We start from the raw sequence: 25,525 nt of genomic DNA, 5'->3' as shown, positions 1-25,525 counted from the left end.
CTTCCCAGGCCACAGCAGAGAGCTGGACTGGAAGAGGAGCAACTGGGACTAGAACCCGGTGCCCATATGGGATGCCGGTACCACAGGCAGGGCATTAACCAAGTGAGCCACAGCACTGGCCCCTGCATGTGGTTCTTGATCCTCATGTCTTCTGGGGCAGGGGGAGGCTCTCACCACCAGTTGGTGATGTATGTCCTAAGGTTCTTCAGCAAGGTCATGGAAAATCTGTATTATGAAAAAACTATGCACAGATTTCAAAAAGTTTTACACCAAAATAAACTTATCTTTTGATTACATTTTTCATTTTTCAAGTCCCCTCATATTATTCCTAAGGAGTTAGAAACCACCATTACAGATGCAGTATGTATGGAACGGAGATGGAATGGAGATGAGATAGAGCCTTTTAAAATGAATATAGAAATCATAGCATGAGATAACAGACATGAAATTCTTACACATTGCCTGAAATACAGTAAATATTAATACACGTAAAAGACATTGACTGTTGACATTATTTCTTAATATAGCTTTTTAACAAATTAGAATTCATATATTTGCCACTAATTATTCCTCAAAATAGAATTTTAATGACTATGCACTCTTCTATTATATGAATTTAGCTATTCTTTATTGTTAGGCATGAAGATTGTCTTTAGTTTCTATTATGAATTGTCACAATGAATATTTTTGTATAGAAATCTTTGTCCTCTATCTAATTTTCCCTCAATTTCTAGGACTTGGAATCGGGGGTAACCATAGACTTAGTTAAAATCACCCAGCTTCTTTTTAAAAATAAGATTTATTTATTTTTTGAAAGAATTACAGAGAGAGAGATGGAGGGGTAAGACAGAGAGAGAAAGGGGGAGGGAGGGGAGATAGAAGGGGGGAGGGAGGGAAGGAGAGAAAGATAGAAAGAGATAGAGAGAGAGAGGAGAGACAGAGAGAGAGAGAGAGAGAGAGACTCTTCCATCCTCTGGTTCACTCATCGAATGGCCACAATGACTAGTGCTGGGCCAGGCCAAAGCCAGGAGCCAGGAGCTCCATCCAGGTCTCCCGTGTGGGTAGTAGTATCCCAAAAGTTTGAGCCATCTTCTGCTGCTCTTCCAGACACATTAGCAGGAAGCTGGATCACAAGTGTGACAGTGGGAACTCCAGTCAGTACTCATATGGGATGCTGCTATCTCCCAAGCATCAGGAACTGCTCTCCATTCCAATGTTGGCCCCCAAATTATCCAGCTTCCTTTGGCTTTGTCTCGCTGGCCCTCAGAGGTTAACAGCTTCACATGCTTCTCAAATTAGCCCCATCACAATGGTAGTTTCTGGAAAAGAAATCATGGGCTATGCTTCCCCATTATTTGTAGCTATGTGACTCTGCTTTGTCCTCATGGTTCTAATAGGGGATGTGAAGGTGTGGGTCACCACCTTCAGCTGGAGGTCCTTTTATTGTTTCCACTGGGTAGGTAAACTATGACCATCTGCTTCATCTGTAATTGTAGGGCCTGTGGGACCATCCTGGGAGCCAGAAAAAGCAGAGCCTTCCCTGTGGTGACTGTGTTGGCCACTGCCCAGGGCCTTCACTGGTATCACATTTGCCTTGAAGACATTGCTGTTGGTGGCAGTGGGGCAACAGAGGATGGGTGGCATCTCAGTTCTGGGGTCAAGTGACTCAGTTACCCATCCTGCTTTGTTCCAACTGTCCATGTCAAGTGTCCTGAGGGCAAAGTGCAATTGAACACGGTGTATCACCCCTCTCCCACTGGGCACTTTTCTTCTGTATCATCTCCAGTGGGTGACAACAGGGCACTTGAAGATAGGGATGGACATTGTGAACACCATGAAGACATCAAGCTATTTTCAAAGTCTTCAGTCTTTTTCTAACTTTTATTTAATGAATATAAATTTCCAAAGTACAGAATATGGATTACGATGGCTTTTTCCTCCCCATAACTTCCCCCCCACCCACAACCCTCCCCTCTCCCACTCCCTCTCCCCTTCCATTCACATCAAGATTCATTTTCAATTATCTTTATATACAGAAGATCAATTTAGCATATATTAAGTAAAGCTTTCAACAGTTTGCACCCACACAGAAACACAAAGTGAAAAATACTGTTTGAGTACTAGTTATAGCATTAGTTCACATTGGACAACACATTAAGGACAGATCCCACATGAGAAGTAAGTACACAGTGACTCCTGTTGTTGACTTAACAAATTGACACTCTTGTTTATGGCATCAGTAATCACCCTAGGCTCTTGTCATGAGTTGCCAAGGCTATGGAGGCCTTCTGAGTTCACCGACTTCGATCTTATTCTGACAGGGTCATAGTCAAAGTGGAAGTTCTCTCCTCCCTTCAGAGAAAGGTACCTCCTCCTTTGATGACTTGTTCTTTCCACTGGGATCTCACTCACAGAGATCTTTCATTTAGGTCACTTAAATTTTTTTTTTTTTTTTTTTTGCCAGAGTGTCTTGGCTTTCCATGCCTGAAATGCTCTCATGGGCTCTTCAGCCATATCCGAATGCCTTAAGGGCTGATTCTGAGGCCAGATCTGCCATTCTATGAGTCTGCTGTGTATCCCGCTTCCCATGTTGGATCGTTCTCTCCCTTTTTTATTCTATCAGTTATTATTTTCAGACACTAGTCTTGTTTATGTGATGCCTTTGACTTTTAGTCCTATCATCATGATCAATTGTGAACAGAAATTGATCACATGGACTAGTGAGATGGCATTGGTACATGCCACCTTGATGGGATTGTATTGGAATCCCCTAGCACATTTCTAACTCCACCATTTGGGGCAAGTCAGCTTGAGCATGTCCCATATTGTACATCTCTTCCCTCTCTTATTCCCACTCTTATATTTAACAGGGATAACTTTTCAGTTAAGTTTCAACACTTAAGAATAATTGTGTGTTAATTACAGAGTTCAACCAATAGTATTAAGTAGAACAAAAAAAATATTAAAAGGGATAAAGTATTAAGTTGTTCAGCAGTCAGGGCAAGGGCTGATCAAGTCACCGTTTCTCATAGTGTCCATTTCACTTCAACAGGTTTCCTTTTTGGTGCTCAGTTAGTTGTCACCAATCAGGGAGAACATATGATATTTGTCCCTTTGGGACTGGCTTAATTCACTCAGCATGATGTTTTCCAGATTCCTCCATTTTGTTGCAAATGACCGGATTTCATTGTTTTTGACTGCTGCATAGTATTCTATAGAGTACATGTCCCATAATTTCTTTAACCAGTCTACTGTTGATGGGCATTTAGGTTGATTTCAGGTCTTAGCTATTGTGAATTGAGCTGCAATAAACACTAAGGTGCAGACAGCTTTTGTGTTTGCCAATTTAATTTCCTTTGGGTAAATTCCAAGGAGTGGGATGGCTGGGCTGTATGGTAGGGTTATATTCAGGTTTCTGAGGAATCTCCAGACTGACTTCCATAGTGAAAGCCTTCAGTTTTTCTTTTTCTTTTTCTTTTTTTTTACTGGCAGAATGGACAGTGAGAGAGAGAGACAGGGAAAGGTCTTCCTTTACCGTTGGTTCACCCTCCAATGGCCGCTACGGCCGGCATGCTGTGGCTGCGCACCATGCTGATCCGAAGCCAGGAGCCAGGTGCCTCTCCTGGTTTCCCATGTGGGTGCAGGGCCCAAGCACTTGGGCCATCCTCCACTGCATTCCCTGGCCACAGCAGAGAGCTGGCCTGGAAGAGGGGCAACCGGGACAGAATCCGGTGCCCCAACCGGGACTAGAACCCGGGGTGCTGGTGCCACAGGCGTATGATTAGCCTATTGAGCTGTGGCACCGGCCAGCCTTCAGTCTTAAGAGTGGGAATGGTGAAAAGGCATGGGTGGTGTGGTGCTCAGGATAAAAAAGGCGGCTGTGCAGTCTTGCTTTCTAGAACTTAGGGAGTACTAGTGGTTTTTGTTTGTTTGTTTGTTTGTTTCTTTGTTATTTAGGTTCCTCAGCAACCTTGTGAAGCAGAAACTGTATGCATCAGAGACACAGTTTCAAGCCGTTTTGGGGAATTTTACTCATCTGGTGCAGGTGTGCTGCCGAACAGAGAAAAGTGAAATATGTTTTCAAGAAGAGGTATTCCTGTTTCCTGTTTGTTCTCTAAGGATTGTTAGGATTTATCAATGTAAAAGAAAAAAGGAGGAATGTTACTGCAAGAGAAATCCTTTCTCTATTTCAATTAAGTGGATTTAGAGAAAATCTCAGTTTAGGTGGATTGGAGTAATTAACTCTACTTGGTGTAGGATATTTTAGTATTTATGTGCACTTGAGAAAACCAGGAGAATTAGGCATGAATGGAGATGGGTACAACCCATGATGCTGGATGAATCATGAATGCTTAGATTTTGGGGTTAGGAGGAAAAAGGATGAGCTGAAGCCCTTTGGCAAAGTAGAAAAATGGCTTCCTTGGAAAAAATAGAGGAATTTTATAGAAATGGCCATTTAAAGACTTATTTGGGAAGACTGGAGTTTTGTTCAAGAAATTTCTAGGGTACAATCAGCAAGAATCACCAAATGTGGTTTAGGGATTAACTAGGGAACCAGATACAGAGGATTTCCTTGTTTCAGTGGGCAGACATTCATGAGAATAGAAGGTGAAGAACAGAGAGATGAAAAAACACGGCAGGAGAAAAGAGTGTCTGAATCCTCCCCAAACTAACCTCCAGAAGAACATTTTCTGTGATTTACTCGCAAATTGTCAACAAGTAGATGGGCTTTCGTGATAGTAAAGTGTGACTTACAGTTCTGAGAATCATAGAGGGATGCTGCTTGGTAACCTTGTGTAATTTCACCAAAGGGAATCAAAGCAGAGCACCTGGGATTGGCTTCTTTACCAGGGACATGACTTCAGGAAAAGAAACCCAGGCATTGTAGGTGATAGGATCTGTGTGGAGGAGTGCAAGCGTGAAGTTAAGAAAAATAGAGCAGTTTCATGCTTTTGCAAAACAGGCTGGGGCTGGTTTACTGTGGTTGAGTTTAGCGAAGCCCTGGGGGATATTTTCAAAGGTACTAATTTTCATGAATGCCTTCATCACCCACAGTGACTCCTTTCTACCCATTTAGCTAACCTGTACCTGTGCTTATGTGAGGAGCCATGTATCTATGGTCTAGCCAAGGGTAACAAACTATAGCCCCAGGTTAAACTAGCTCCCTGTCCTGTATATGTGTAGCAAGTTTTATTGGCAAATAGCCACACTCATTTATTTACAAATTATTAATGGATACTTCATTGCTGCAACAGCAGGCTCCAGTCCTAGGGCAGAGACTATATAAACTACAAAGGCCCCAGTAAACTGCTTGCCCAGTCCTGGACTAGCACACGACTAACATAGTCCACCTGCACTAGCGTCCTGTTGATTTATTTATTTTAAAGCCTTCTTTTCATAAAACCTTGAGAAATATGACTCCACCGGACTAACAACCCCATATCCAGTCAAACAAACACATCTGGTGAAGAGCCGTGTCAGTGAATTCCAAAGGAAGTATTCCTGGAGTGTCCTTGATCTCGAAACTCTAACAATTTCATTCAAGAGCATTCTCAGAAGATTTCTGTCTGCTGTTCTTCCTAGTTTGTTGTCCAACAGCAAAACTTAATTATTAAAAAGTCCAAATATTCTCTTTCTCTCTTTCCCTTTCTTCTTCATTTAGATTTTCTCCCAAAACTAAAGTAGAAAATAGAAGTTATCTGAAGATAATATTATGCTAATTTAAATGGACTAGAATTATTTCTTCAGATCAAAATGCTTATTATACATAATTCCGCACAATCTCTGAAGTTTGGTCAAGTTTACCTTTGCGTGATTTTCCTAAGACAATGATTCCTGACTCCAGTGAGCACCAGAAACAACTGGAAGGCTTATACAAACAGAACAAGTGTGTTCTGCTGCTAGAACTCTTGGTTTAGTAGATCTGGGGTGAGATCCGACTTTTACATTTCTAACAAGCTTCCAGATGATTCTGTTGCTCAACTGGGGACTGTACCTTAAGAACTACTAGTTTAAGGGAAAGGTAAAGAATCATAATTTTCCCCCACCCCTTCCAATATTTCCATTTATCTAACTCTTGGTGAGAAGTTGGGGTCAAGGATAGTAACAGAAATAATGAGACAATTGTAAAGTAACAGATTTATACAAGAAAATTAAGTAATTTGGGAATATTCAATGAGAAAGATTGAAATATTTAAAAATAATCCTAAGGTATATGAAACACTTGGCAAAAATAGTGGGAATAGATGATCAAAGTATTTTAGAACCTTATTTAAAATTTTGCATATTACTCTGGCTCTGTACTTCAGAAGGAGTCGTGGTCTGCTGTTGTAAAATGGAATAATTCTTAGTAGCTTCCCAGGAGTGTCCAAGGGACCTATTTATTTAATGAATATGAGGAGGCACAGCAGCCAGTAGCTCTTCCAAGGGCTGTGAGGGACTAGCTGCTTTCTTTTCTAGATAATACTGGTCAATTACTTGGGCCTGTTCTTCCTGTTGCAAGGGAGAGCAGGCAGGCTGGAAGTCTGTAGTTCCAGCCATGGCTATTGGGAGAGGAAGCATTTTTGGATAAGACAGAAAACATATTTTAAGAAGTAAAGCCATAATGAAGGCGAATTCTAAGGAGAAAAAAAGAATCAAAACCAATGTTAGGATGCTGGCAAGAGTATGAAAGAAATAAAAATGGGAGTAAAATAGAAAACTCAGACTCCTTCACCCACACAGGATGGAACAATGTAGGGTGTAGCCTATTCACCTTGTGTACGCCAGGCTGAATTTGGACTAGCCAAAAAGGGGCATCTCACATTGCACAAAATCATGTGTATTGAAAGTGGAAAATTCTACTTTCTCCTGGGAATTATCTCTTCCAGGTCAGTGAAGGAATGTAATTAAAGTCAAAGATGTTTATTTATCAACCAACAGAAAATTGAATGTAAAGTTATCATTATTTTATAGAAATCTGGACAAGTAAAGTTTTGCACTTAGTTGTGGTTTAATACATGTTCTTATGAAATGACTTGTTGAATGTAGTAGTTGATACTTACAATAAATCCTTAAAACTTGATGAGCTGACAAAGCTACTATAATATTGGGATGCATTTATGAAGAAATGCGGATGTGTTAATCCAGGTGATATTTATATTGAGCAAGTCATTCTGAGTTACTGTGCCCAGTTTCTTTGGATATGTTACATAAATTTTGCAGATGGCATAAGCAATATATGAACATGGTGAAAGTTTACACAGGAAAGCAGGGGGCATTCCTCATTTCTAAGAGATAACCAATTTTAAGTTTTTGCTTTTAGTTCTTCAGTGATCACCACACTCATTTTAATAACTTCTTAAACTACTACCATAACTTAAAGAATACAGTGCACTTATACTAACTTCAACCATCCTACCCAAGGACTCCCATTATTTTAAGTTAGAATATTGTTATTTTATATTCTATTTCTTGATCTTTCAACTTTAGTTACCATCTAATGTCTCTCCAAAATGTAATCAATATGTCTAAATTTCTTTGCAACCTTTGTTATCTTTATGCCATTTCTTTGATCTTGTCTAGATTTATACATCCTGCTTTGTGTACATGTTTATGTGCTTTGATAATAGGTTGTTGCTAAAAACCATAAACCATTAAATGGTATATTCAATAACATGATTGTGGGCCAGTGCCGCGGCTCACTAGGCTAATCCTCCGCCTTGCGGCGCCGGCACACCAGGTTCTAGTCCCAGTCGGGGTGCCGGATTCTGTCCCGGTTGCCCCTCTTCCAGGCCAGCTCTCTGCTGTGGCCAGGGAGTGCAGTGGAGGATGGCCCAAGTGCTTGGGCCCTGCACCCCATGGGAGACCAGGATAAGTACCTGGCTCCTGCCATCGGATCAGTGCGGTGCGCCGGCCGCAGCGCGGTGGCCATTGGAGGGTGAACCAATGGCAAAGGACGACCTTTCTCTCTGTCTCTCTCTCTCACTGTCCACTCTGCCTGTCAAAAAAAAAAAAATGATTGCTAAGAATATCATTTATAGCAATATCATGAGTAAATGTGAGTAACTGACCTTTAGGTCATCCTGTCTCTCATTCTGTATCTCTCAAGTGAGAATATGTCAGGATTTGGGGTGGGCATTTGGTACAGCAGTTAAGATACTGCTTGGAAGGCCCTTATGCTAAATTGGAGGGCCTGGATTTGAGTTCCAGACTGGCTTCTGATTCCAGCTTCCTGCTAATGTGCACCCTGGGAGGCAAGAGATGATGGCTCAAGTGGTTGGGTCCCTGCCGCCCATGTGGGAGATGTGGATTGAGTTCCAGTTTCCTGGCTTTGGTTTGACACAGCCCCTGCCATTGTAGGGAAATGAGAGTGAACCAGTAATGGGAAGACCCTGCTTGCTGTCTCTGTCTTTCTCTCTGCCTCTTTCAAATCAATGCTATGTTTATTTAGTTTTATGTATTTGAATTATGATTTCCTAGTACAATCTTCTCTCCTGGGAGTTTTTAGTTGCCTTTTCCCATTGACAAAACAGAAAGCACCTACATTCCACATACCCTGAAAATATTTCAGGTTCTATAATTCTTACAATATTATAATATATTTACAGTTTCTATAATTGAATATTCTATCATCTTAATTTTATATTTAGAGAAGTCCTTTCACTTTAGCTTTCAGTTTGGATTAAAAGTTATTTTTAGGCCTGATTATTGGTGGTCCAACTGGGGTTATTTTTCGATGCAATCCTGGTGAAATTTGACTATTTCTTTTATCTCATGTTGTGTTCTTTCATGGATTCTTTTAAGTTTCACTGGGCTATATCCTCCAGTTATTCTCTCTCTCACACACACACTTATATATTTATTTATTTATGTCATTTTATATACATATATATTTATGTAGTTTTTCAGAATGAATACCTAACAGATAAACTTTTTGGGTTCTTTCATTTTTAAAGATCATTTTGTTCATACATTAGGCCACTTGACTTCTTTAATTATTAATAATATTTCTGACTAACCTAAATAAAAATGAATATATTGAAGGCATATTAGCGGCCTCAAGAATCTGTGGAATATTTGGAAAATACCAGATAAAAAACAGAGCAGCCCAGAAATAAATGACTTCTTGGTTTTTTACTACCATAAATCTTTCATGTTTCTATTCTGAACTCCTGTTCTTCTACTTTGGTCAATATTGCCCTCAATTGATTTCTATTTTTTCCCTCCAGAAATTTATCAGCCTATTTTATTTTTATGTGACTTTTTTTTTAGAAAAGCATTGACAACATTTTATTCTCTTTTTGTATTTTTTTACTGATGGCATTGAGATTTCAGAAGAGGTGAGAGACAATGCATTTTATTTTTTTAAACCAAAAAACTTTTATTATATAGAAAGAAAATGAATTTTGATTAACATTAAAATTCTGGAAAAGACCAGCAAATACAAGTATAAAGCAAGAATTGAAATAGGACATTTAAGATGCATAAATTCAAATACAATAATTTTATAGGCAAGGGTGATTTATAGATTGTGAGATTTTCAGAGGACCAATGCAGAACAGGATGTTTATGTAATTTCAAAGTCCGACTCTCCAAACTTCTTAATTTTGGACCAAACAAAGTAACTTTTCAAAGGACAAACCTGGTAGGCTCCTCCTTAACCCAGTGAACAATCCTAGTATAATGACAACAGTTGTGGACAAACTAAACATTCTTTGCCTCCATATGGGATGTGGTAGAAAGCATACAGGACTAGTTATACACTGTTTCTGCCTATATGTTTCACCTAAATGGAATCATGAAGAACTTACCAGACAACTGCAGAATGTAGTGCTTTCAGCCAGAAAACTGACCCGTTGTGACCATCAATGACAACAAAAAGATGAGGAGCTACCTCTGGTTCAACAGGATTGAGGAAATGCAACAGTACCATTTCATCAGTTAGCAATCTTGTAAGGATACTTATGCCATTCAACATAATCTCCTTATAAACTTAGTCACATCTACAAAGTCTCTTTTGCATATAAGGTAATATGTTCTTAGGTTCTAGAGATTAATGAAGGGCATTTTTGTGGGGAAGTGGCTATCCTTTTTTTAAGAAAGCATTTATTTAATAAATATAAATTTCATAGGTACAACTTTTTCAATATAGTAGTTCTTCCCCCATACCCCTCCCACCCCCACTCTCATCCCACCTCCTACTCCCTCTCCCATCCTATTCTTCATTAAGAATCATTTTAAATTATCTTTATATACAGAAGATCAACTCTATACTAAGTAAAGATTTCAACAGTTTGCACCCACACAGACACACAAAGTATAAAGTACTGTTTGAAGGCAGTTTTACCATTAATTTTCATTGTACAACTCATTAAGGACAGAGGTCCTGCAAGGGAAGTTAGGGCACAGTGACTCTTATTGGTAATTTAACAATTAACACTCTTATTTATGATGTCAGATCACCTGAGGCTCTTGTCATGAGCTTCCAAGGCTATGGAAGCCTTTTGAGTCTACAAACACCATCATTATTAGACAGGGCCATAAGTAAAGTGGAAGTTCTCTCCTCCCTTTAGAGAAAGGTATTCCTTCTTTGATGGCCCTTTCTTTCCACTGGGATCTTTCATGTAGGCCATTTTTTGCCACAGTGTCTTGGCTTTCCATGCCTGAAATGCTCTCATGAGTTTTTTGGCAAGATCTGAATACCTTAAGGACTGATTTTTAGAACAGAGTGCTGTTTAGGGTGTTCAGACAACACATTTTAAAAGTCTGTTGGTAAATTATTATGCTTGGAGAGTATTCAGAATGTGAAAAGATTGAAGGCCATGTCACTAGGGATAGATTCTTAATATCTATCCCCAAGGGATAAACTGGTATAGATGACGTGTTGGCAGTCTTCCAACACTGGCATAGCAGGAGAAGAAATAAGAGTAGAAAATCTAGATTCAGTAGACTCAGCATAAGGAAGATATCTCTTCTTCTTTTTTCATCCTCATTTCATCATGAGTCATTTTTTTCAAAAATTCATTCATTTATTTTGAAAGTCTGAGTTACAGAGAGAGGAGACACACACACACACAGAGAGAGAGAGAGAGAGAGAGAGAAAGAGAGAGAAATCTTCCATCCACTAGTCCACTCCTCAGATGGCCACAATGGTCAGTGCTGAGCCAGGCCAAAAGCAGGAGTGAGGAGCCTCTTCTAGGTCTCCTAGGTGGATGACAGGGGTCTAGGTCCTTGGGCCATTATCCACTACTTTACCAAGCCATTAGCAGAGAGTTGGATTGGAAGTGAAGTAACGTGGACATGAACTGGCACCCATATGGGATGCTGGCATTGCAGGCTGCAGCCTTACCCGCTACATCACAACACCAGCCCTTACATTTTTTAATGTAAGAAAACCTTGCATGGACCTTATCTCCAACCATCACCACTGTTCTAATTTTACACATCCATTTTTCATTATTAAAGAAGTTTTCTTAAAGGTGTTCCTCCTATCTTACCATATCCAGAAACATTTTATGAACAGAAACTGACCAAGGAACTGTGGGATACATGAAATCAGGAAGGACTGATATGCAGAAAGAAGAAATTCCATCACCATGTTTTGATTATAAGAAAATAGACTAGGATAAAACTGAAGGTCTTGGGTTAAGCTTATGGGGAAATTTCCCATGGACATTGATTTAAACATCATAGATTACCAAAGAAGCAAGGATATCCTAAACTCCAGAAGTATTGTTTCCTTAAAAATGGTTATATGGATTTTAATTTGTCTGAATAGTTTAGTATGGTATTATTTGCAAATGGGGAGGACTAAATTAATAATAGACTTCCAACCATTTTCTGAAGGATCTTAGGAGCTCCTAGGAGAGCAAGTGGATAATCCTCCATGGTGTGTATGTGTGTGTATACACATCTTAGAATGGTACTCTAACTGTCCCATTCCCACTTTTGCTAAAGAAGGTCTCACTTCTATCTATCCATCTGGGCTTCCACAGGTAATCTCTACTTGAATACAGACTACACAGGTAAAAGTCGAGGAAAACTACTGAACTGAGAGTATTGAGGTCTATGCCAGAACCCGCATACAAGGCATTCTGATTCAATGTTGCCCACATAGAAGGCACTCTGATTCGATGCCGGCAGATTTGTCTCCTTTGAATTCCTGTGCAAAGTGTGGAGTGACTTGTGGGGTCAGCCTGGAGCAGTTTTCAGACTCAATGCGGTGCTAATGCTAATGATCTTGTCTGTAGCCTGCAAGAAAAAACGCCTAAATTTTTGAGAAAAGGAAGCAAATTTTTAGTTCATTGCCAGTTGGGGGTTCTAAAAGTGGGAGAGGAATTACAGTTAATGGATCTCTAAGCTAAGGGAGTAGGCCTGCAGAAAAGCCCAAACACATGAGAAAATGGCCCATTAGAGTCCAGCCCAGGCATATAACAGCTAAGTCTGAAAGCTTTTCTATCTGGGGATCATAGCTATCTAGGTTTTTTTTCTTTCTTTTTCCCTCACAGATGTGCTTCTTTGCTTTTTTTTTTTTTCCCCTAGGGGTCCAAACTGATTGAAGAGTGCCAGTCTGTCTTGGAGGCCTAAATGATCCCAGGAAATGTCCAAGTGGGATCTTTGTGGAGATCTGCATTTATTTTTCATGAGCCATGAAACACAGGTTTAATATTCAAAAGAAGAGTCAACAAGATAATTTTTCAACTGCTCACAATGTTACTCAAGAGCAGGAGCCAGTCCACACTAAATCTCTCCTTTCCTACTTAATAGAGAAATCCTCTCATTGTCACCCTGGAAAATCCAGTCACACTCCCCATCTCCCTACAGGTTCTCTGCTTCTAAGGAGTAGCAACAGAAAGGTGAGAACCGTGGGCTTGCAAAAGCCTCTGGTGGCTGTACTGGGCTGCCATGGCTGGCTGGGAACTGGCTGCTCGGTTTCCATAGGGAGAAATACTCCACGCTTGGAGTCGGAGTTTCTGCCCATACTACTTCTGAAATAGATCCTTGCCAAGAGGAACAAGATGTGTTATAACTTACCTTTGGGGCTGTTTAACCTGCCTCCTCTGATGCTGGAGACCTGGTTGAAGCTCCTGGCTCCTGACTTTGTTCTAGCCCAATCCTGGCTGTTGCCACCATTTGGGGAGTGCACCAGAGGATGGAAGATCTGTCTCTCTCCGTCTCTCCTTTTCTCTCAGTAACCCTTTCAAAATATAAGTAAATAAGTCTTTTAAAACAAAGTTACCTGCGTAATTGTTTTGCCTTTCATTTTTAGCCTGTACATGTAATGCTGACACTGGGGCCAAGTACTCTTAATACATGTGTATTAATTTTAGCTTTAATATATGTGTATTAATTTTAAGAGATAATCAGTATTTTCCCTGGAAGGTCTGCCATAGGTGACATAAACAAACTTGTATTTGTAATTTGAATTTTTTTTATTTTTCCAGATTTTTTGGTGTAATAGGTAAAGTAAAAATCAGCACTTTTATTTGTCTTATTTTGATTTGCTAAAAATAAAGAATTAATGTGTATTATAATGCTCTTTATTTGATTTTAAATAATTGTTTTCCCTCAACTTATTCATATGCATTTCAAATTAAACACAATAAACATTTGTTTAGCGCCTAAAGCATTCAATATGCTGTGCTAGAAATTGCAGGGAATAAACATGTAAGAAATTCTAATAAAAGGCAAATTTCAAATTTCCAGTGTCACAGAAATTGTGGTGCACAGCAAGGGTTTGGAATCACACACTGTGGCAGAGACCCAGGAGGTTCGTGGAGGAAATGACCTTGGCCAAGGACTAGAAAGTGGGAGCCGTGGAACTGTGGTGAAATGTGAGCTGCCTCAGGAGACACTGAGTGACTCAATTTGGCTACTTTTTAAGACAAGAATTCAGTAGTTGTGGGTAGTAAGGCAGTGGAAGATAAGGCTGCTGTGGTGGTTGGGGACACACTGTTTAATTATAACAGCTAATGTTGATCATACACTCATGTGAAAAGTGCCAGCCTTTGCATGTATTATTCATGTAACTCCCACATGTGTCCAATAAAGGAGTTACAGCCAGCTCTCTGTATCTGCAGGTTCCACGTTTGCAAAAGCAACCAACAGAGGATCAAACATATTTAAGAAAAAAAGTATGCATACATTTTTCTTGTTAGTGTTTTCTAAGCAACAGTATAACGACCACTGATATAGGATTTATACTTTATTAGGTATGATAACTAAGCTAGAACTGATTTAAGTTAGTAAGCAGGAGGATGTGGGTAGGCTATCTGTAAAATATATGACATTTTATGTCAGGGACTTGAGCAACTGCAGGGAGTCCTGAGACCAATCTCCAGGGGATAGCGAGGAATTATTCTATTTTTTTCCCATTACACGAGTGAGGACACATAAAAGGAAATGTTATTGAGGGAGTGGAGTCCTGGGTGGTTGAGAGCCCAGATTCCATAGTGGTTCAAATCTCACCTACTTCTTCTGCTGAAAACCTCAGCAAATCTCAGAACTTCTCTGTGGCTCACTGCACTCATTTATGAAATGCAGTTGAAAGAGAAATTTCCTCATGGGACTGTAATGTGCGTAACATGAGTTTCAGTGTAAAACACTTAAAATAGTGCCTGGCAAAGGGTAAGTGGGTTTAGGCAGAACTATATGAAATTACTGCTTTTGTGGGTTAAATATTAATATTTCCAAATGGGTCGATTGAACAGGTGTAAGATGTTATTAATTTATAAGACAAATGGGTGTCACTGAGGCATTTTGCCTGCCTAATTGTGTTCTATTTCTCTTTCTTTCCCATGTACATACTTCAACTTAATAATCACACTTGCTGTCTTTCCCACCTCATTGGCTGCCTTATAAATGAACTTCTTTCTCTTTTAGTTCTTGAAACCAGTCTAAACATCTCCAAACCAAATTCCACAGTAACACTGCCTAACTGAATATTTGGTTCACAGTGCCACAAGATGATGAAGTATACACTGATATTATAGAAAACCATATGAAAAGGAAATATATTTATATATATATATATATATTTAAGAGGCAGAAAGACAGAAACAGAGTTCCCACCTGTTGGTTCACTCCCTGAACGCCCACAGTGGCTGAGGCTGGGCCAGGCTGAAGCTGGGAGCCAGGAACCAATCCAGGTCTACCGTGTGGGTGGCAGGACTGCCATTACTTGAGCCATCTCCTGCTGCTTCCCAGTATGCACACTAGCAGGAAGCTGGAATTAGGATAGTGCCAGGACTTGAACCCAAATTCTCTGTTGTGGGATGTGGACCTTCCAATGGGTATCTTAGCTGCTAGGTCAAACCTTCCCTTGAGGAAAGAGTCCAGATTTCTTGAGCTACTGAATGAGATTTGTGAAAAAGGAGCTGTTACACGTTTCATAAAAATATTTTAGATAATCCACTCACTTGCTCATTCATTCACTAATTTATTCTAATTGCTTTTTGACTGAACACATCCTAGACCTAAGATGCATCGAAGTATATAAAGATGCATGTGAGAGGCTCTCCACTGTTAATAACTGCAATATATTACCCAGAACATAATTTGAACTAACAAGTAACTGGTAATGAAATATTTGGACCACTGAAAACACTGAAAAATGGTTTTGTGATGAAAATTTATATTCTTGTACTGTGCAAACATAATTGAAGTAAACAGACCCCCCCCCTTTTTTTTTTTGCCTCAGAAATTGTGTTAGTTATCCACAGCCAGATAGTGCATTAACCTGACATCTAACAGCATACCGCAAGAAGCACTGCTCATCCTCCACAGTTTCTGGGGATAAGGAATCTAGCAGTAGCTTCACTGGGCTTTCTCAGGAAGCTGCAGTTGGGCTATGAGAAGGGGTGGGCGTCCTCTAGAGGCGTGACTGAGGAGGGAGGATCCACTTCCAGGCGTGTGCTGACACAGTTGTGGACAGAAGGCCTTGACCTCTTGCCAGGCTGTGGCAACAGGTCCCAGTGCGCCAGGACCGTTCAGCCCAGGGTGGCTGGCTTCCCCCAGAGCAAGTGACACAAGAGAACATGGTTTCTGTGACCTGTACTCCAAAGCCCCACATTGTCCCTTCAGACCTCGTCTCTGTGTTAAGTCACTAATTGTCTGAAGTATGGATTTCCCGTGACTTCAGCCCTAGAGAATAATGAGTGAGAGTGGTGATGGCTATGTTAATGAGCCTGAGTTAATTCCACAGTGTACCACATGTGTGTATCATACTATGACATTGCACCCCAGAAATACAAATAATTATTTTTTGTCAATTAAAAACAGAACAGAAAGAAGCCACGAAGTCCAGCCCATTTGCAAAATGAGGAGGATTCAGCTCTATTTCTTGGAAAGAAATGTATCCAAGACTTTATGGATGTATTTTAAAACTATCACAGACGTAGTGTTAATGTCGCATTTGAATAACTGATTTGAACATTTTTGCACCTAGTAGAACTCTACGCTTTCATGTACTTGCTTTTTCGTTGTTGCTAACCTTTAAATGACAATTTTTCTGTTTTCTGATTTTAAAAATAATACATTCACTACAGAACATTTAATAAATAAAAAGTAGATAAACATGGATCACCCTGATTCTGCAACCCCACATAACTACATTAAACATGTTGTTTTGGTTTGTGAGCGTGTACACACACAAATATTAATATGTACATACACATAGAAACACACACACATATCTTAAGGGAAATAAATATTTTGGAATGTGTACATATTCTTATTTAGATATCAAAGATAATTTACTCTTATAATTAAAGTTTATTTAGAAACATAATGGCTACATAACATTCTATGGTAAAATTTCTTTCCCTCTAAACTTTTAATTTTTTTCCATTATTCAAACATTTAAACCTTTTACTTTTTTGCATCACAATAAATAACAGTATAATAAATATCTTTGTAGAATGTCTTGGTACCACTGGTCATTTCCGTTTGATAAGATCATAGGATAAATAGCATTAACTTGTCATCAAGAAAAATAATATGCATTCGAGTTTCTACCAGGACTGTGTCCGTCTCCTTGTGATACGATGAGTGGTTCACATCATTTCTTAATCTTTGCTAATAGACAAGAGTATATTTCAATTTTTTTTTTTTTTTTTTTTTTTTGCTTTGGGTTTTGCTGACATGCTGGTTATTGTTTTATTGTCTCTGAGCTCTGTGGTAATCTATTCAGGCACTCTTTTCCTTCGCTGCTTGCATGACATCACACTTTGAGGTAGAGGGCGCTGTACTGCAGGAGGAAAAGGTTTTCTGGGTTCCCAGGGGCCGGCAGGCCAGGCTCCTGGAGAGCAGGCTTTTTTCTTCCAAGGCTCTGCCCAGAGTGGGGTCTCCAGCGCCAGTTGCCTGTAGCGTTCAGCTTTCTCCAGCATTCGTTTGCCCGCCTGCTTCTGTAGCTTTTGATCTGGCCAGTGGTGGCTTGGCACTGAGCCCAGTCTCTGCTCTCCACATCTCAGCATGGCGGAGGCTCACAGAGAGGACCCTGTGGTGCTGGCAATCCAGCTAGCCATCCAGTTGCTGAATGCTAAGCTGCCCGAGCCCAGACCATACCAAGGGTTCTACAATGTTCCTGCAAAGATGGCTCCTCCAGCTCTTTGTGGCAGCAGTGCCTGGAGCAGCACCCCAATCCCTCTGTGCCCCAAGTCCTTCCACGCAAAGGTCATCTACTCTACAGGAGCCATTCCTGCTCACCCAGCAAGTGAGGCTCGCTTTGTGCTGGGCAGCCCAGTAACCTACCCAGGAGGTTGTAGGCACATCTTCTCCAGTGAATTCTTCTTTCTATAATATTCATTAATTTGAGAAGTAAACACACACAGAGAGAGGTAGAGAGAGTTCCAATCTGCTAGTTCACTCCCCAAATATCTGCAGTGGTTGCAGTCCTGGTCTCCCACAAGGGGCCCAACTGCCTCAGCCGTCACTGCTGCCTCACAAGGCCTGCATTAGCAGGAAACTGGAGTCAGAAGCCAAAACCAGGTAGTGTGAAGCGGGCTCTTAGCTGCTATCTTAACTGCCAGGCCACATGCCTGCCCCTCCAGTGAGTTATGAACCCCTTATTCTAAGCTTCTTATTTTTAAGCATCTCTCTTTTAGCCAAAGGGTACCCTTTAGAGTTCTCTTCCCGTCTTTAGCTTTACTCTCCTCTCAGATATTAGAAATTCTGTGCTATAAACTCCTACTGCAGTTACTGCCTGATTTCTCTCTCCTGACTGGACAATGACTGCTACAGTTGAGCACTATGAAGATACACTTTTTTCTCCATATATTTGGTAGCAATACACATTTCACCTCCTGTTATTTCTCTTTTCATACCATCTACCATTTTGCTTTCTGTGCAAGGCCAGATGTTTTTCCGATGCATTTTGCAGGCTTTCAGTTATATTAAAGAGGAAACTGCTCTCATGTTTATAGCAGCTACTTGCCATTACTTCACATTTTTCGTTAGTCTGCTCATACCAAATCTTAACTATTCCTTTTGCCTACTTTTCGTGAGATGAAACTGTTTTATTATTTAAACACATGAAAGGATAAAGTCTTTATACTTTTGCCCTAAAATTGTTTCCCCTTTTAATATTAAAAAGTTGACCTTTCAGCTGGGTTCATTATATATAAATTTGTTACTTAGTACATGTAATATAATCAAACAATTTAATGCAATGCTTATGAGCAGTGCAAATGGAAGCAGTTTACAACACAGAATACTGTACTCTAAAAATCCAGTTTTAATACTCAGTTGATAAATAATTCAGTATAATTTCTTCAGTGTTTTTTTCTTCCCAAATAAGTTTAGGAGACTCCTAAGTACCCTGGCAACTGTCCTGTGAAAGAGGGATTCTGAGCGAGCAGAGCTCCAAATCCTCTGCCTAGTTCTAGCTACAAAAGCTTTGCTTTAACCATCACATTAGTTTAGCAATAGATATTCATAATTTGTGGAGCAAGGCTTGTTTTAGCTAGTGTAACATATTAAGTCTTTTTGGCATGTGTTTGTGTGACAACTAAGGAAAACAAAAGACTTCAACTAACTTTTGTCATTAAAACAGAGAGAAGAAAAAGAAGGACCCAGGTTGGAGCAAATTGCAATTTGAATTTCCCAGCAGAGTTGATAATCTTCCTTCCAAAGCAAGGATAGCTTGGATGTGACTGATAGCCAGAGCTACCTCCTCCTATCAAGACAGTCTGAGATGTCATGGAAATGCTGGGGTTTTCAAAGATCTGTGAAACGCTGTCACTGTGAGAGTCCTTGGTGCTGAAAAGAGCTTGCTTCTTGTTTATTTCTAGAACCGGCAGTCTTTATTCTGAGTCATGTCTGATTCAGCTGATGTTTCAGTTCTCTTGAAGAGTTCAAGAGAAAATAAGTTTAAAGTGCAGCATGATACCTGAAGATGTCATTTAAATTGGAGTTCATTGCGTGCTTTGCTATAAAATATATTTGGAAGGCACAGTATCCACGCCACCTATTTCAGTTAGTGAATCTAAATTCAATCTTCTTTTAGTCCAACAGTGAACCCTAGTTAACCTCATCACTTCAAAGAGAAACAAGCTCCTTCAAATTCAGTTTTCTACAGATTCAAGGCCTTGACTATTTGTATGAGTGCAAGTACAGTACTTGTGCATTCATGGGAGAGGGACACGTCTCCAACTTTGTTGAAGTGTTTTAGCAATAGAGGCCTGTCTGACTACACCGTTGTCTCTGTTTTTACTGTCCGTTTACTTTGAAGACATTGTTGTATAATGGCCTTTTCTGTATTGAATCTGAAAATGAGAAGAAGAGAAAGAATATTAAAAGCCGGATGCAATTGTATAAGGAACCTATTAAAGAACCACGCATCCGGCATGCTTGCTCTTGACTTACTTCCTTATTGTTTGTTGAATCTCTCTTTTCTCTTCGTCATTTAATCTTTGGAGAATGGATTCCAAGAGAGAAAAATGGAAGTTAATGTATTGCGCTACCTGAGAAAGAAAAACACAACACAAAAGGCAGAGCATTTATGTGAGAGGTGCGAGGCAGGAGGGAAACTACAACGGGCTCAGGGTGGCGGTGCCCATACATCACTGCTGATTTCTTCTGCATCTCTGTCCATCAGGAAGATGCGAGCGTGGGTCTTGGAAGGTCCCTGTAGGAGCCTCTGCAGCAGTGGGATGTCTGTCTTCTTCAGCCGTCTCTGCTCTGCGAATGAAAATGAGGGAAAACCATACTGAGGAGTTTATCCCAACGAAAGGTGATTTTCCCACTCAGTTTCTCTTTTCAGCTCATCTAGAAAGACAAAGAAACTGAAAAGAACATACAACAGGCGTCACTCACTCAAAAAAGAGTAAGTGGAAGGGCAAACTTTGAACTGAACTAAAAATGGACTCCTTTCTCTTACTATACTTGGGATTTTGCCTTAATATCTCAAAGAATTCAAGCTTGGCTTTCTGACACATCTCCAGTCCTGTTTGTGCCTTTTATAAAGTAAAAGGATTCAATAATTCCTCATAATTTTTCACTTATTCATTTATACAACAAATACTTTTTGATTCCTTCTAAGTTCAGTTAATATTATTTTATCTTCCTAGTTGTTCAGGTGCAAAACCTTGTAATTATTCTCAATTTTTCTTCTCTCTCTTACTCCATATCCAATTCTTGGATCATCTTTAATACCTACCTACCTACCTACATACATATGTGTATCTATACAGAATGTTTTTGAGAATGGAGGCCAGTATTTTAATTATTTCATTCATCTATATGCTTCATCTATTTAGTTATGAGAGGGAGGTAGAGAAAGTAATTATCATCCAACTTGGTATATTCCCAGAACTTCAAATTTTCCAAAGTTTTAATATAAACACTATAAAAGTGCCTGTAGTTTTCTGTCAAAGTAGCTTCATATCTGGGATTTCCTTTTTTTGTAGAAACGAAGCATAAACAAGACACAGTGCCCGTATATGTCTCTTCCTGTCTCCTGGCTTCAGCCCAGCCCAGCCCACCTTGGCTGTTTAGGAATTTGGAGGAATAAACTAGTAATTGGGAGATCTGAGTGTTTGTTTCTTTGCCTTTCAAACAAATACAAAAAAACAGGTTTTTTTTTGGTTTTTTTTTTTTGGTTTTTTTTTTTTTTTAGACAAATACAAGGACAAGTACACAAGTGAACAACGTATATCAATGCTTAACAATTCCTGGATGCCCTTTAGGGAGCTTCTGAGGGTTCTGACCGCTAGTCAGGGAATTTATTGTCTAGTCAACCAACAATCTCTTGTGTGTTATAAGGACTGCAACCTTGTAGTAGGGCTACCTTATTCTGGGGTTATCTTTCTCTGAAGTGATGGAATATAAATAACACCAGAAAGCCCCCCTCCCTCTTGTACTCCTTATCTTCTTCCATTTCCCCCAACAGTAGACAGCTCTTTTGCTTCCCCATGGTCAGAAAACTGTGAATTACTCGAGTCAGTTACAAAGAGTGACCAGGCTTTCTTACCTCCTGTGGCAAAAATAATGTAGAGAGCAAAATCCTGGGGACTATTTTCAATCTGTCAATGGAAGAAGATGAACCAACATGTGATCCTTCGTCATCATATGATGTTGTCTAAGCCAACCAGACCCCAAATCTGAATTTGGTTCTTCCATTGTTTTTTATTTTCAGACAAAAACACCACTGCTTCCCTGTGCATAATGTAATTACTCAGGGCACAGTTACTAAAATGCATCATAAACAAGAAGGAATCCTTCAGAAGAAAACATCCAACTTAGATCTCCATGTTCTTTGGTCTTTTAAGACAACTGCATTCACATCTACAGTTACATTATAGGCAAGATATTTATAGTTTACTTTAGTGAAAAAAATTACCTTAAATTTTTGGAGCAGTTGCTTTATGACTTCCTCAGTTCTCATGTTACTGTTTATTCTGACCTTAGTTTCTGATCCAAAGGTTGGAGTGAAAATTGATGTCTAGGGAAAAAAAATGTCATGTAAGTCCTTAAAATTGTATCCAATTAAAAGTTGTCGAAATTTTAAAACTGGTCTTCTCATTAGGGAAAAAAAAAACAAAAAACTCAAGGTATTCCATTTCAAAATCCCAGTGTTTGTTTTTGCTTTTCTTCTTGTTGTTGAATAGTATACCAACTTCATGCACTTTATATATACAAATTTAGGAACACAGTGATTCTTCTGACTCCACCTTCCCTCCCATCTGCACTCCCACCCTTCTTCCTCCTCCCTCTCCTATTCCCATTCTTACTTTTTACTAAGATCTATTTTCAATTAACTTTATAAAATAAGATTAGCCCTATGCTAAATACAGAGTTCAACAAATAGTATGTAGTCATTGGAACACACTTGGAGAAATGCTGGACAGTAATACTTACTCAGCTAGGATTTCCCTATTTTGTATATGTTTCTTGGTTACAAGTCTATGAAAGGAATTAAGACGTGATTGTGCCTATGTAGGGCCACACTATCTGTTTGCTGTCAGTATGTAAGTTGATTGCTGAGCAGAGGCAGAATTCATAATTCTTGAAAGCTATAGCATTCCACGGATTCCATAGGATTTTCATATAATTAGTTACTTACTATAGTTTTCACTATGTAGTAAGAGTTATTCTAAACCCCTTATAAATATTAAATAACTGAATTCATAACCATAAGTAGACCAGATTGATTTTAAATTCTGTGATACAAATGAAATATGTTCAAATTTTACAAAAGAAAAATAGTGAGTGGGGTCTCACAAGTAGGTAATTGCTGGTGTGAATATAACTTGTGACAGTTATCTTGTAGGAGATACAATTCCATGTGTAACAGAGAATAGAAAAAGAATAAGTTTTACTTATCAGATAGCAGAAAGGAAGAGCACATGGCATGAGATGTATTTAAAAGTTAGAAAAGGATATTAAGTCAAGATTTATTTCCACAGTCTTTATTTCCAATTTTGAAATGTTCCAAGCCTCTGTAAAAATAGGGTAAGTTCAGCAGATGTGGAAGTGGGTGGGTTTTGGGGCGGCCTTTTGGAGTGCTAGATAAATCCTATATTGAGAACCTGGTAAATATGAATAATTGTCAAAGAATACATGTAACCACGGCATTTGTGTGAGTAAAAAATCTGCATATGTAGGTAAGTTTTCTGAGACAATATGAGGAGAATGTCTGGGAAAACCTTACGTATGAGAAAAATTCGTTTCTGTGTTCATTTTAAGGCCTGAATAAGGCACTCTGTGACCCTTAGGAGCACTGCTTATCAGATCTATGGAGCCCTGTTCGTCCCACAGTAACTCAGGGCTCCTGTATGTTTGATTTGCAGGTTTACGTTGTTTATGTGAAGTGTCACGGAGCATGGCAATAGCACTAGATTAGGGCACTCCACAGTCTACTCACCCCAACTTTGCCAGCTCATTTAACATCGCAAGACTTCAGTGACTTCATTTACAAATAAGTGAGTAATGCCAACATAAAATGAATTTGAAATCATGTTGATGAGGACTTTATTTTAAAACCACAATCTTTATATTAATTATATTGCCCAAAACACATGCTAGAACCTTGCTACAAAATGATTTATTACTGAATGGATAGAAATATATACTTGTCGAGTCATAGTCACCATAACTTATCTCCAATATCACAATCTAAGACTTTAATATGGATATTGTCTGTGGCTCACAATAGTGGCAGTATCAAGAGGTTTCATGTGCTCAGAGCTTAATCCATTTCATTTCATTTCATTTCATCCCATCAATAACCTTGTAAAGTAGGAAGGATAAAATAACTAAAAGCAAGAGACTGAGTAAATGTTTAACTTTGCTCAGCAAGAACTGGAAATCAGGTTGTCAAGCTCCAGGACCCAGGCATTTAACCACCACACTGTGATGCCAACTTAGTGCCAATTTTATTCTCAGCAAAAGTGACGCATCTAGAAGCCACTCATCTGGAGCAGTGTGGCTTTCCTTGTTTGATAAAAATCACCCCATAAATGACGCTATACAACACAATTTCTGAGAAAAGGAAGAAACCAGGACAATTGATAGTTGCATATCTGTGAGTACAGTGAATGCTACTTTATAGCCAAGAGGAAAATTCTTGAACCAGAAAATCATGTCCAACTTGAATGAAGAATTGAGAAGGGAGTTTCTTCTGACCAAACCTCAAAGGTACACTACCCATATTCTCTCTAGGGTGAAAGAAGGAATAATGTAGAAAACCCTACAGGAACAGGCCTACAGAAAAATGAATTACTATTAAAAAGCTCAGAGGGTGCCTGGTATAGTATAAATGCTCTCTAAGTATTTGTTAAATGAATGGCTGAAGGATTGCTAAAGTGCATGGCATGAAAAATACTTTAGTTCTGGAAAAAGAATGATATTGGCCTCCTTCAGCAAACAGAAGTATCTTACAAGAACCATGGAAAGGCACATATAAATTTAACACACATTGTTGAAAAATCAGAACGCAAATTGTATCGAAACTTCAACTACACTTGTAGAAAAAGTAAGTGTATATGTATAAGACCTGGAAGGGAATATGCAAAATGAGATGTTCAATTTACTGGAATTAATAGGTTTCTGGATGATTTTTTCTTTTTGTTTAAATATTACTGTTGAAAAGTCCTTCAAACTCACATCTATTATTTATATTATCCGACATTATTTGTTGGTATGTTGCTTTTCCTGTCTAAGCCCTGAGCTTCATGCTGGCAGAGGCATCAATTGAAAAATCTATATATTTCCAACGCTTGGCCAGTGCCTGCCACTTGGAAGGAATCCACCCATCACATTGGTGAAGAGCGTGGATTCTGGAGTCAGATAGGACTGGGTTCAAATTTATTTATTCTTAAAAGCAGTGTGATCTAAGACAAATTGCCAAAGCTACATGAACCTCATTAACTCGTGTGTGAAGTAGAGAAACTAATGGTACCTACTTCCTAGGATTGTTTCAGTGATTAATGAGATAATTCACTCAAAATCTATTTAAACTGATTTAATGCCTAACAGTTGGGAATGCTCAATAAATCTGAGACAAAATACTATTGTTATTATTACCATTTTAATTGCAAGTTGATTTGAGTGGTATTGTTAGCTCACTAGATAACATTATTCTACATCACATTGATGGAATTCAAATAAGTGGAACTTTAACAACTCACTTCGTGGTTATAGAAATGTCCGTTAATAGAGGCCCTATGGTTCTGTCTGTCTTTTCGGTCCATCGTTAGCGGCTTCATCCTTTTCCTCACCAGGGTTGCTTCACTCATGGTTCTGTAAAGCAGTGAGGACTGTGGCTCTTCATCTGCACGTGGTTTCAGAGTGCTGCTGTGGTAAGACAAATAGTCTGGGAAGAATAAAGATTAAAAGCCCATGTCATTTAGCTGCCTATCTCCTTGCATCCTGGGGTGGATTCATATATGTTTTTATTAATTTTAGGAATGCTGCTATTTCCTTGATGTTTAAAAGCATTATAGTCCACTGCTTAGCTACATATTCTATATTTAATATTGTCTGGGACTGACTCAGACAGAAAATGTTGCCGGTGACTTGGATCTCATAGAAAATGGCCACGTATTTG

General features: G+C 39.2%; 2 protein-coding genes across 5 annotated transcripts in view; one reads left to right on the top strand and one right to left on the bottom strand.

Moving 5' to 3' along the window:
- LOC103350776 (albumin superfamily member 1) overlaps positions 1 to 13,609 on the top strand; it is a 52,536-nt gene extending 38,927 nt beyond the window's left edge. For both annotated transcript variants that reach the window (XM_089302641.1, XM_008267758.5), the window contains exons 13-14: positions 3,958 to 4,090; positions 12,523 to 13,609. In XM_089302641.1, coding sequence (XP_089158767.1) covers positions 3,958 to 4,090; positions 12,523 to 12,567 — 178 coding nt within the window. In that variant the 3' untranslated portion in view covers positions 12,568 to 13,609. The remainder of the gene's footprint in view (positions 1 to 3,957; positions 4,091 to 12,522) is intronic.
- A 3,123-nt stretch (positions 13,610 to 16,732) lies between these two features.
- The window catches only part of RASSF6 (Ras association domain family member 6), a 53,330-nt gene continuing 44,537 nt past the window's right edge, over positions 16,733 to 25,525 (bottom strand). For all 3 annotated transcript variants that reach the window (XM_089302642.1, XM_051820216.3, XM_008267756.5), the window contains 6 exons: positions 25,107 to 25,291; positions 21,818 to 21,919; positions 21,449 to 21,500; positions 20,039 to 20,157; positions 19,843 to 19,940; positions 16,733 to 19,742 (listed from right to left, as the gene is read on the bottom strand). In XM_089302642.1, the coding sequence (XP_089158768.1) occupies positions 19,667 to 19,742; positions 19,843 to 19,940; positions 20,039 to 20,157; positions 21,449 to 21,500; positions 21,818 to 21,919; positions 25,107 to 25,291 (632 nt within the window). In that variant the 3' untranslated portion in view covers positions 16,733 to 19,666. The remainder of the gene's footprint in view (positions 19,743 to 19,842; positions 19,941 to 20,038; positions 20,158 to 21,448; positions 21,501 to 21,817; positions 21,920 to 25,106; positions 25,292 to 25,525) is intronic.

Source organism: Oryctolagus cuniculus, chromosome 8 (assembly GCF_051225735.1).
Source record: "Oryctolagus cuniculus isolate XC-2025 breed Fujian yellow rabbit chromosome 8, ASM5122573v1, whole genome shotgun sequence".
Lineage (NCBI taxonomy): Eukaryota > Metazoa > Chordata > Mammalia > Lagomorpha > Leporidae > Oryctolagus > Oryctolagus cuniculus.
This window is presented reverse-complemented; position numbering and strand designations above follow the sequence as displayed.